Source organism: Oncorhynchus mykiss, chromosome 21, assembly GCF_013265735.2.
Source record: "Oncorhynchus mykiss isolate Arlee chromosome 21, USDA_OmykA_1.1, whole genome shotgun sequence".
NCBI lineage: Eukaryota > Metazoa > Chordata > Actinopteri > Salmoniformes > Salmonidae > Oncorhynchus > Oncorhynchus mykiss.
In genome coordinates, this window is record NC_048585.1 from 39,228,212 (window position 1) to 39,241,310 (window position 13,099).

The 13,099-nt window shown below is 40.9% G+C and overlaps 1 protein-coding gene across 2 annotated transcripts; it reads left to right on the top strand.

Annotated features, from left to right (window-relative positions):
- Positions 1-436: 436 nt before the first annotated feature.
- Positions 437-9,706, top strand: LOC110500362. Of its 2 annotated transcripts, none has more exons than XM_036957789.1 (7): positions 437-951; positions 2,473-2,646; positions 2,871-3,056; positions 3,334-3,490; positions 6,652-6,706; positions 8,623-8,847; positions 9,103-9,706. In XM_036957789.1, exons 1-7 carry the CDS (start codon positions 885-887, stop codon positions 9,370-9,372), a joined length of 1,134 nt encoding a protein of 377 aa, XP_036813684.1. In that variant the 5' UTR covers positions 437-884; the 3' UTR covers positions 9,373-9,706. The 2 variants fall into 2 exon arrangements, with proteins under 2 accessions (XP_036813684.1, XP_036813683.1); XM_036957788.1 differs by having other exon boundaries at positions 440-951; positions 9,067-9,706.
- The last annotated feature ends 3,393 nt before the right edge of the window (positions 9,707-13,099 follow it).

The following is a 13,099-nucleotide window of genomic DNA, read 5'->3' on the forward strand; positions in this document are numbered from 1 at the left end:
CATTACAACGCATTCGCCAAAATACACAAAATACACCTGAATGGATTTCTGCAAATACGTTAATACCACGGGAGTCATCTTACATTTGGGAACTTCAGAGTCCTATTGATCAAACAACCATGAAAAGGTAGACTATCTCTCCCTCAATGTGCCTATGCACATCAACAACAACAAGGTAAAAATCTAACGAGGGAACATTAGATAAACCATCTGAAACTTTTCCAGCTAGTTGGTCGTTGAAATTGCACTGATAAACAATGGGGAATGGTAACCTGTCCAAACCACATCAAGAGATCCAAAGCTGCATCCTAATATTAGTGATGGGATATGTTATTGGTTTCTGGTTTCTTTAGGGTACTGTCTATTCAGCCACACCAACCTCACGGTTCTATAATGTCTGTGTTTCAGGCTTCATTAAGTCAGTGTGTGTGTGTGTGTGTGTGTGTGTGTGTGTGTGTGTGTGTAGTTCAAATGAAAGCAGAATGGGAAAACCAAAGTAACCCGTGAACATGTCAGAAGCTGTATCGTGACTCTGTTCACTTCCTCTTCCTCGTCCTTTCGAGTGAGTGAGTGAGTGAGTGAGAGTGAGTGAGAGAGAGAGAGGGAGATACAGAGATACATACAGCGAAATCATATGAAAGGTGCTAAGGCCGGAAGTGTTCGGAAAGAGGAAGTTGAGAGTTGTGAGTCAGAGACAAGAAATTGGTGTGAAGACAGAGATACACTCAGAGAAACAAGGCATGGACAAATTAGAGTAAGTATGGTGGAGTGGAAAAAAGGACAGAGGTAAAAAAAAAAAAAAAACAACGGATGAAACTGAACTGGAAAACACAACAAAAAGACAACAAGTGAAGAGGAAAGGAGAAGGCTGAACATTGCGACAGATGACAGAGTCGGATATGAGAAAACGCTGTGTCGGCACTCTTCTGGTCCTCATGCTGATACAGACAGGTTGGTTAGACTAACTCGTCTAGAACAAGATTCAAGTTTTAGTTTAGCAAAAACTGAATTAACATAATCATTGAGCATGTAAAAAAGAATATATACATATTTCCGTTGTGGTCTTCAAAAACCAAGGTTTCATTACATTGCATTGTTATGGTTATGCAGTACTAAAACCTATTTTAACAGTTGAATGTAGGGTAATACACATCCAACTGATTTTAAAAAGTGCAAGGTTTCGACAAAAAGAAAAGTATGTTGCTGGTTTTGCCCGTTGTGTTTGTGCGTGTGTGTGCATGCATTGTCTGAATGCAGTTGTGGAAAAAGTACTCAATTGTCATACTTGAGTAAAAGTAAAGACACCTTAATAGAAAATGACTCAAGTAAAAATGAAAGTCACCCAATAAAATACTACTTGAGTAAAAGTCCAAAAGTATCTCGTTTTAAATGTAGTTAAGTACAGAGGTGGAGGAAGTACTCAATTGTCATAATTGAGTAAAAGTACAAAGTAAAAGTAAATGCTATACATCAAATTCCTTATATTGCGCTAACCAGACGCCACACTTTTCTTTAAATGTTTTATTTGATTTACACACACACCGACACGCAGACATCATTTACAAACGCAGCATTTGTGTTTATTGAGTCCGCCAGATCAGAGGCGTTATGAAAATAACAACGCGTTAACCTGATAGATGCGTGAATTGGGCCATGTTGCGGTCCTGCCTGAGCATTTGAAATGTAACAAGTACTTTTGGGTGCCAAGGAAAATGTAATGGGAGTAAAAAAGTACATACACTGAGTGTACAAAACATTATGGATACATACTCTTTACATGACATACTGTAGACTGGCCAGGCAAATCCAGGTGAAAGCTATGATCCCTGATTTATGTCTCTTGTTAAATCCACTTCAATCAGTGTAGATGAAGGGGAGGAGACGGGTTAAAGAAGGATTTTTAAGCCTTGAGACAATTGAGACATGGATTGTGTATGTGTGCCATTCAGAGGGTGAATGGGCAAGACTAAAGATTGAAGTGGCTTTGAACAGGATTATTGTAGTAGGTGCCAGGCACACAGGTTTGTGTCAACAACTGCGACGCTGCAGTTCAACAGTTTCCTGTGTGTATCAAGAACGGTCCACCACCCAAAGGACATCCAGCCAACTTGACACAACCATGGAAAGCATTGGAATCAACATGGGCCTGCATCCCTGTGGAACGCTTTCAATATTAGGAAGGTGTTCTTAATGTTTTGTATACTCAAGTGTATTTTTGGGAAAGTAGTGGAGTAAAGGTAAAAGTTGTCAAAAATATAAATAGTAAAGTACAGATACCTCAAAAAAACTACTTAAGCAGTACTTGTTTACCTAAGTACTTTACACCACTGTCTGAATACGTGTTCTAGTGTCTTTAGTGTATGATCCACAAAAGCATAGTTTCAGCATTATTTCACTGGAAGTTTCACTGCTAGTTTTTACTAGCACCTACACAACTTGCCGCAACAACGTCTTCTTTCTTACTTCCCACAGGCATGACAGACAGTGGGATTTCTGTGTCTCACAAATGGCATGGAGACCACCTATCTATCACCTGTCGTCTCATGGGGGACAAAGACACTGTTTCTCAGATCAACTGGGAGATGACCAGCAGTTCGAACCACACCACCACCAGATTGAAACTGGGCATCTTCCACCCCGTGTTTGGTACTTAATATAATAATACATATTAATACGTAATACATAATAATACATATTACTACGTAATACATAATAATACATATTACTCGCTTTTACTTTGACTCTTGATTATTGGTCCCAGTTTACAAACTGAAGAAAGGCAGAATTTGCATAACACAAAATGCCACAAGAATAACACACTTAGATATATAATATAATACATATTAATAATGTAATATTTTGCCATTAAGGTACCTACGTGGTCCCGGAGTACAACGATACTGTGGAGATCCAGGGAAACGCCTCCAGCGGCCATTACACGCTCAGGCTGAGAGGTAGCACTGTGTTGGAGGAGAGTCAGTTCTGCTGTAAATTCATGACCTTTCCCTCTGGAGGGCTGGAGCACTGTACAAATACCAGGATTAATGAAAGCACAGGTACCATTATCTTGTTTGTCTCTCTCTGTTTATCTCTCTCCTATCCCCACACATCCTGGTATTTCCCCTCTTTCATTTTCTGTTCCTGTTCTTTATTGATCACAACTATCCATTAAAAAAAAAACATAAAAATAATGTTATTTCACAACATTCACCAAAACACAAGTTCGACCTTGCCATTACAACCCACTTGGGTTAGGTAGTGCTTGTATGCACAATTTTGTGTGAATTTATGTGAGCATGTTTAAATGTGTGTCTATCTATGGTCTACTCACAGAGGAGGCCCAGGTGTCAGAAGGCCCACAGGGTTTACTAGAGGAGAGACAAGTGGAGCAGTGGGCTCTGCTAGTAATGGGACCTACCATCTGTCTCCTCAGTATCGCGATCTCTCTCTACTACTGCTTGAAGTATTGCTGCAGACACTGCTGCCGCAGGTACCTACTCGTCAACCAAACCCATTCTCTCTCTCGCTCTCTCTCTCTCTCTCTCTCAAAAGTTTGGACACACCTAATCATTCCAGGCTTTTTAAAAGGTCATTTGTGGAATTTCTTTCCTTAATGCGTTTGAGTCTATCATTTGTGTTGTGACAAGTTAGGGTTGGTATACAGAAGATAGCCCTATTTGGTATAACACCAAGTCCATATTATGGCAGGAACAGCTCAAATAAGCAATGAGAAACAACAGTCCATCATTACTTTAAGACATGAATTTCAGTCTCTACTGAAGATTTCAAAAACGTTGAAAGTTTCTTTAAGTGCAGTAGCAAAAACCATCAAGCGCTATGATGAAACTGGCTCTCATGAGGACCGCCACAGGAAAATGAAGACCCAGAGTTTCCTCTGCACACCTCTAGGCTGTGTAAGGGCTATTTGACTAAGAAGGAGAGTGATGGAGCGCTGCATCAGATGACCTGGCCTCCACAATCATCTGACCTCCACCCAATTGAGAGGGTTTGGGATGAGTTGGACTGCAGAGTGAAGGAAAAGCAGCCAAAAAGTGCTCAGCAGATGTGGGAACTATTTCAAAGCTGTTGGAAAAGCATTCCAGGTGAAGCTGGTTCAGAGAATGCCAAGAGAGTGCAAAGCTGTCATCAAGGCAAAGGCAAATATAAAATATACATATATTTTGATTTGCTTAATACTTTTTTGGTTACTTTATGATTGCATATGTGCTATTTCATTGTTTTGATGTCTTCACTATTATTCCACAATGTAGCAAATAGTACAAATAAAGAAAAACCCTTATATGAGTAGGTGTGACCAAACTTTTGATTGGTATATAAATATATACACGGAGTGTACAAAACATTAGGTGAAAAACATGCTATTTTCATGACTCAGAGTGACCAGGTGAATCCAGGTGAAAGCTATGATCCCTTATTGCTTGAAGTGCCTTTGAATGGGGAATGGTAGTAAGTGCCAGGCGCACAGGTTTGAGTGCGTCAAGAACTGCAACCCTGCAGGGTTTTTCACACTCAACAGTTTCCTGTGTGTATCAAGAATGGTCCACCACCCAAAAGACATCCTGCCAACTTGACACAACTGTGGGAAGCATTGGAGTCAGCATGGGCCAGCATTCCTGTGGAACGCTTTCGACACCTTGTAGAGTCCATGCCTCAACGAATCAGGGCTGTTCTGAGGGCAAAAGGGGGCGGCAACTCAATATTAGTTTTGTACACTCAGTGTATATACTGTATATACAGTATATATATATACAGTGCCTTGCGAAAGTATTCGGCCCCCTTGAACTTTGTGACCTTTTGCCACATTTCAGGCTTCAAACATAAAGATATAAAACTGTATTTTTTTGTGAAGAATCAACAACAAGTGGGACACAATCATGAAGTGGAACGACATTTATTGGATATTTCAAAATGTTTTAACAAATCAAAAACTGAGAAATTGGGCCTGCAAAATTATTCAGCCCCCTTAAGTTAATACTTTGTAGCGCCACCTTTTGCTGCGATTACAGCTGTAAGTCGCTTGGGGTATGTCTCTATCAATTTTGCACATCAAGAGACTGACATTTTTTCCCATTCCTCCTTGCAAAACAGCTCGAGCTCAATGAGGTTGGATGGAGAGCATTTGTGAACAGGAGTTTTCAGTTCTTTCCACAGATTCTCGATTGGATTCAGGTCTGGACTTTGACTTGGCCATTCTAACACCTGGATATGTTTATTTTTGAACCATTCCATTGTAGATTTTGCTTTATGTTTTGGATCATTGTCTTGTTGGAAGACAAATCTCCGTCCCAGTCTCAGGTCTTTTGCAGACTCCATCAGGTTTTCTTCCAGAATGGTCCTGTATTTGGCTCCATCCATCTTCCCATCAATTTTAACCATCTTCCCTGTCCCTGCTGAAGAAAAGCAGGCCCAAACCATGATGCTGCCACCACCATGTTTGACAGTGGGGATGGTGTGTTCAGCTGTGTTGCTTTTACGCCAAACATAACGTTTTGCATTGTTGCCAAAAAGTTCAATTTTGGTTTCATCTGACCAGAGCACATTCTTCCACATGTTTGGTGTGTCTCCCAGGTGGCTTGTGGCAAACTTTAAACTACACTTTTTATGGATATCTTTAAGAAATGGCTTTCTTCTTGCCACTCTTCCATAAAGGCCAGATTTGTGCAATATACGACTGTCTCCCACCTCAGCTGTAGATCTCTGCAGTTCATCCAGAGTGATCATGGGCCTCTTGGCTGCATCTCTGATCAGTCTTCTCCTTGTATGAGCTGAAAGTTTAGAGGGACGGCCAGGTCTTGGTAGATTTGCAGTGGTCTGATACTCCTTCCATTTCAATATTATTGCTTGCACAGTGCTCCTTAGGATGTTTAAAGCTTGGGAAATCTTTTTGTATCCAAATCCGGCTTTAAACTTCTTCACAACAGTATCTCGGACCTGCCTGGTGTGTTCCTTGTTCTTCATGATGCTCTCTGCGCTTTTAACGGACCTCTGAGACTATCACAGTGCAGGTGCATTTATACGGAGACTTGATTATACACAGGTGGATTGTATTTATCATCATTAGTCATTTAGGTCAACATTGGATCATTCAGAGATCCTCACTAAACTTCTGGAGAGAGTTTGCTGCACTGAAAGTAAAGGGGCTGAATAATTTTGCACGCCCAATTTTTCAGTTTTTGATTTGTTAAAAAAGTTTGAAATATCCAATAAATGTCGTTCCACTTCATGATTGTGTCAACTTGTTGTTGATTCTTCACAAAAAAATACAGTTTTATATCTTTATGTTTGAAGCCTGAAATGTGGCAAAAGGTCGCAAAGTTCAAGGGGGCCGAATACTTTCGCAAGGCACTGTATGTCTATCAATATCATTCATCTCTGTATCTCTCTCTTCTTTGTGTCTCTTTATCATTATAACTATCTCTCTTTTCCTTTCAAAAAAAATCTCCATCTCACTCTCTCTCTCTATATCATTTGCTTTATCTTCCTCTCTGTTTTCTTTTTCGCTTTTATTTCTCTCACACTCACATGGAACGACGGGCCTCTCTCTCTCAGTAAAGTTTCCAGTAGCACTGACTATAACACCAAAAGTCATCAGATCTCAGATATCTGCTGTTATATATTTTTGTCTTCCAGGAGGCGAGTGTTCGAGGTGGAGACTTATCTGACAGACCAGCACACAGACTCGGAGGTAAAGTTATTCTGTCAGCTATTCTTCCAACTCAACATCCCCTACATACCTTTTTGACACAATGGAAAATAAATGAAGTATCGCAAGGCAATTCTAACGCCATTGATGTAACTGAAAGTAGGCTACCTTGGACCATTGCCAAAATACATTGGCCTAACTTCATCTAATGTAGGCTCCCTAATCACAAGCCTTTCTAGAGTCATAGAGATAAAGCATGTCCTCTCTCTATGGCTAGAGTGACCCCTGTAACTATAGCAACCTACGTTACCATGAAAACCCACAGGGCACTGTCACCACGGTTATCGCCATGGTTTCCTGTTGTTCACTGTGAATGACGTACATGTGGTTAGACGTCTCGGTCATCGCTCTGCCGTTTCTCTCTCACACACACACACAAATACACACTGGTAAATGCGGTTTGATGTCTCGGCCATCGCTCATAAGTTTCCCACACTTTTTATTTTTTATTTTATTTTTATTTCACCTTTATTTAACCAGGTAGGCCAGTTGAGAACAAGTTCTCATTTACAACAGCAACCTGGCTAAGATAAAGCAAGAGCAGTGCGACACAAACAACAACACAGAGTTCCAAATTAAATAAACAAATAAACACATAAACAAATAAATAAACACAATAGAAAAGTCTATATACAGTGTGTGCAAATGAAGTAAGATTAGGCCGTAGTGGCAAAATAATTACAATTTAGCAATTAAACACTGGAGTGATAGATGTACAGAAGATGAAAGTGCAAGTAGAGATACTTGGGTGCAAAGGAGCAAAAAAAAAAAATATATATATAAAATAAATAACAATATGGGGATGAGGTAGTTAGATGGGCTATTTACAGATGGGCTATGTACAGGTGCAATGATCTGTAAGCTGCTCTGATAGCTGATGCTTAAAGTTAGTGAGGGAGATATGAGTCTCCAGCTTTAGTGATTTTTGCAATTCGTTCCAGTCATTGGCAGCAGAGAACTGGAAGGAAAGTCAGCCAAAGGAGGATTTGGCTTTGGGGGTGACCAGTGAAATATACCTGCTGGAGTGCGTGCTACGGGTGGGTGCTGCTATGGTGACCAGTGAGCTGAGATAAGGCGGGGCTTTACCTAGGGGGCCAGCCAACGAGCGCATACAGGTCACAGTGGTGGGTAGTATATGGGGCTTTGTTGACAAAACGGATGGCACTGTGATAGACTGCATCCAATTTGTTGAGTAGAGTGTTGGAGGCTATTTTGTAAATGACATCACCGAAGTCAAGGATCGGTAGGATAGTCAGTTTTACGAGGGTATGTTTGGCAGCATGAGTGAAGGATGCTTTGTTGCGAAATAGGTAGCCAGTTCTAGATTTAATTTTGGATTGGAGATGCTTAATATGAGTCTGGTAGGAGAGTTTACAGTCTAACCAGACACCTAGGTATTTGTAGTTGTCCACATATTCTAAGTCAGAACTGTCCAGAGTAGTGATGCTGAACGGGCGGGCAGGTGCGGGCAGCGATCGGTTGAAGAGCATGCATTTAGTTTTACTTGCATTTAAGAGCAGTTGGATGCCACGGAAGGAGTGTTGTATGGCATTGAAGCTCGTCTGGAGGTTAGTTAGCACAGTGTCCAATGAAGGGCCAGAGGTATATAGAATGGTGTTGTCTGCGTAGAGGTGGATCAGAGAATCACCAGCCGCAAGAGCGACATCATTGATGTATACAGAGAAAAGAGTCGGCCCGAGAATTGAATCCTGTGGCACCCCCAAAGAGACTGCCAGAGGTCCGGACAACAGGACCAATTATTTTGAATAGTGTTTACACATGATAGAATAGGATAAAAGGACAACTGGAACATTACTTATTATTATTATTTTCAAAACAACATGCATATGACCTAGTCTCTCTTGCCCCCCCCCCCCCCCTCTCTCTATACCATCTAGGAGGTCACAGAGGAGCCACCCCATCAACCCCCCCTTCCCTCACCCCCTCCCCTCCAGCTCCAGGGTTTTGACCCCTCTAAGCTCTACACTAAGATCAAGCAGGACCTGCTGTATGGACGACTGTGGAAGGCCTACCAGGGGACAGCTAAGGCCTGGGGCCCCACAACACAGCAGGGTCCACACCAGCAAGGGCCACAACAAGGGGCAGAACTAGGGCCACAAAAGGTATATCTTTCTTTCGAAAGTTTTTTAAAATGAATATGTCTATGCATAAGGAAACCTTGCCTTACAAAACAGTCAATTGAAAACAAAGAAATTGAAAAAGATTATACGACGTGAATGCAAAGCAAAAATAATGTTTGTTGAAGCCTGTGCCTCATGCCAAATAACACAGAAATCACACACATATTGTAGATTATTTGATCACGTCATCATCGTCATCAGGTCTATTTTCTTCTGGGGGATCATCGGGTGTCACAGAGAGAGGAATCAGAAGAACCAGAACTAGAACCTAATCTAGAACAAGAACAAGAACCTCAACCAACCCTTGAAAGAACCGTGGAACCACAGACTGAGCCTGAACCTATCCATCCTTTAGCCCTGGAACCTGGAACACAGATGGAGGTTCAAGAACCAGAATGTAATTTAGAACTAGAACCCAACTTCCCATCAACCCTTTCTGCACAGAGGGAGGAACTGGAATCATACATAGGAACAGAGAAAGAGGAAATTGAAGAAACCAGAGACTAACCCTTCAGCAAGGAGGTTCATGAAGGGAAGGTGTGTTGTGTTGTTGTGTGTGTGTGCGGGCCGTGCGTGTGTGCGTGTGTACGTGTGTGTTGGGAGGAATAATGCACTGTTGACATTGGGTGAATAACCCTGACCTCCTAAGGTTAGCTGTCAATCAATACGATTAATAATTATTGCCCCAGTGAGAAATTTGGAGTAAAAATTAAACTCACAGGTAATCGCCATGGTTTTTTGTTTACTGTGAACATCGTACGTGTGGTTAGACGTCTCTCTCTCTCTCTCTCTCTCTCTCTCTCTCTCTCTCTCTCTCTCTCTCTCTCTCTCTCTCTCTCTCTCTCTCTCTCTCTCTCTCTCTCTCTCTCTCTCTCTCTCTCTCTCTCTCTCTCTCTCTCTCTCTCTCTCAGACAGACTGTACATACTGCACACCACACACGCACACTGGTAAATGGGGTTTGAAGTCTCGGCCATCGCTCAGCTGTTTCTCACATTTGAGCTCACAACAGTGTGGCATATAACGTAACTGGTATACTGTTAACAGACAGAAGAAGCAGGGGAATGTCTTTCAAGCAGAGCTTTTTTATAACATTTCCTGTATTTAGTGCGATGTGAATAGAACATTATGCTTTTGAATATAGTAATGGGTTGCATGACCTTTAGATTCTAAAAAAGAGCTGTTATAGCCAACTGATCTGTTATTGTAAGGAGCAAGACAGTGAGTGATTTTTATTTTGTGTATCCGGTTTTGTGATTGCAATTTCTGTATATAATGTTTATACTTTAGTTTAAATAAAAAATCGGACTAGCAAAAGTGTTAGAGTCCTTCACTTGATATCTAGAATATGCCTGCTTTTTGGGGGGCCACTGGGGGACGACACAAGACCATTTATTCACTAACCTCGGTCCCAGGAAATTTAGCACAACACATACGTCAACGATTCATAGTTGGCCTTAGTGGGAGTGACCATCAGGCTTGTGGTAATGGCTGGAGCGGAATCAGTGGAATGGTATCAAATACGTCAAACAATGTTTCCAGGTGTTATATGCCATTCCATATGTTCCGCTCCAGACATTATTATGATTTTTCTCCCCTCAGCAGACTCACGTGGTTCTAACAGACTAATGCATGTAAAATAATGTGTTATGAGGCAAAGAATATTAATTATGGATACAGTAGTTCTTCCAGAAACAATTTGAAAATAAGTCAAAACAAATAGGCTAGCCAAAATCGGGAATAGCAGTAGGCTACAATGGCATATGTGACACTTGTTACAATGAATTACAATTGCAGTACAGGTTTCTGACATTTCCAGTCCAAGTCCAGGTGAAAAGTCAACTTTTATAACGGTTACACAGAAGGCCACAATTGGGACTAAAGTTCAATCCCTTCCTGATGTTATTAGGCAGCCTAGTCTCACAGACAAGACGTAACATACTAAATGAAAAGCGGCGACACTCAAATTACTAGGGGCCGATGAGATGTTACATTTGGTATGGTTACATAAGACAGATGGTTACTTAAGGCAAGTAACGCAAATGTCAAGCAACCCAAAGGTTGCGTGTTCAACTCTCATCACGGACAACTTTAGCATTTCAGCTAATTAGCAACTTCAGCAATTACTTACTACTTTACAAATAATTAGCATGTTAGCTAACCTAACCTTAACCCTTTAACCTAACTCATAACCTTAACCTTAACCCCTAAAGCCAAGTTTAGCTAACCCCCTAATCCTAACCATAAATCCCTTTAACCCAGAGTTCCCCAACTGGTGGCCCGCCAAAGGCTGTAAAAACACCAGCAAAGACTTAAAAACACCAGCAAATCAGCTCCAAGTGATTTCAAATTAGGAAGCATTCCCACGCATAGAGAAATATACAACACCAATCAAAAGTTTGGACACATCTACTCATTCAATGGTTTTTATTTATTTGTACTATTTTCTACATTGTAGAATAATAATGCAGACATCAAAAATATCAAGTAACACATATGAAATCATGTATCAACCAAAAATGTGTTAATCAAATCAAATCAAAATATATTTTATATTTTATATTCTTCAAAGTAGCCACTCTTTGCCTTGATGACAGCTTTGAACACTCTTGGAATTCTCTCAACCAGCTTCACCTGGAATGCTTTTCCAACAGTCTTGAAGGAGTTCCTGCATATGCTGAGCACTCATTGAAAACCATCTCAGTTGGGTTGAGGTTGGTTGATTGTGTTGACCTTTTGCCACATTTCAGGCTTCAAACATGAAGATATAAAACTGTATTTTTTTGTGAAGAATCAACAACAAATGGGACACAATCATGAAGTGGAACAACATTTATTGGATATTTCAAACTTTTTTAACAAATCAAAAACTGAAAAATTGGGCGTGCAAAATTATTCAGCCCCTTTACTTTCAGTGCAGCAAACTCTCTCCGGAAGTTCAGTGAGGATCTCTGAATGATCCAATGTTGACCTAAATGACTAATGATGATAAATACAATCCACCTGTGTGTAATCAAGTCTCCGTATAAATGCACCTGCACTGTGATAGTCTCAGAGGTCCGTTAAAAGCGCAGAGAGCATCATGAAGAACAAGGAACACACCAGGCAGGTCCGAGATACTGTTGTGAAGAAGTTTAAAGCCGGATTTGGATACAAAAAGATTTCCCAAGCTTTAAACATCCCAAGGAGCACTGTGCAAGCGATAATATTGAAATGGAAGGAGTATCAGACCACTGCAAATCTACCAAGACCTGGCCGTCCCTCTAAACTTTCAGCTCATACAAGGAGAAGACTGATCAGAGATGCAGCCAAGAGGCCCATGATCACTCTGGATGAACTGCAGAGATCTACAGCTGAGGTGGGAGACTCTGTCCATAGGACAACAATCAGTCGTATATTGCACAAATCTGGCCTTTATGGAAGAGTGGCAAGAAGAAAGCCATTTCTTAAAGATATCCATAAAAAGTGTTGTTTAAAGTTTGCCACAAGCCACCTGGGAGACACACCAAACATGTGGAAGAAGGTGCTCTGGTCAGATGAAACCAAAATTAAACTTTTTGGCAACAATGCAAAACGTTATGTTTGGCGTAAAAGCAACACAGCTGAACACACCATCCCCACTGTCAAACATGGTGGTGGCAGCATCATGGCTTGTGCCTGCTTTTCTTCAGCAGGGACAGGGAAGATGGTTAAAATTGATGGGAAGATGGATGGAGCCAAATACAGGACCATTCTGGAAGAAAACCTGATGGAGTCTGCAAAAGACCTGAGACTGGGACGGAGATTTGTCTTCCAACAAGACAATGATCCAAAACATAAAGCAAAATCTACAATGGAATGGTTCAAAAATAAACATATCCAGGTGTTAGAATGGCCAAGTCAAAGTCCAGACCTGAATCCAATCAAGAATCTGTGGAAAGAACTGAAAACTGCTGTTCACAAATGCTCTCCATCCAACCTCACTGAGCTCGAGCTGTTTTGCAAGGAGGAATGGGAAAAAATGTGTCTCTCGATGTGCAAAACTGATAGAGACATACCCCAAGCGACTTACAGCTGTAATCGCAGCAAAAGGTGGTGCTACAAAGTATTAACTTAAGGGGGCTGAATAATTTTGCACTCCCAATTTTTCAGTTTTTGATTTGTTAAAACATTTTGAAATATCCAATAAATGTCGTTCCACTTCATGATTGTGTCCCACTTGTTGTTGATTCTTCACAAAAAAATACAGTTTTATAT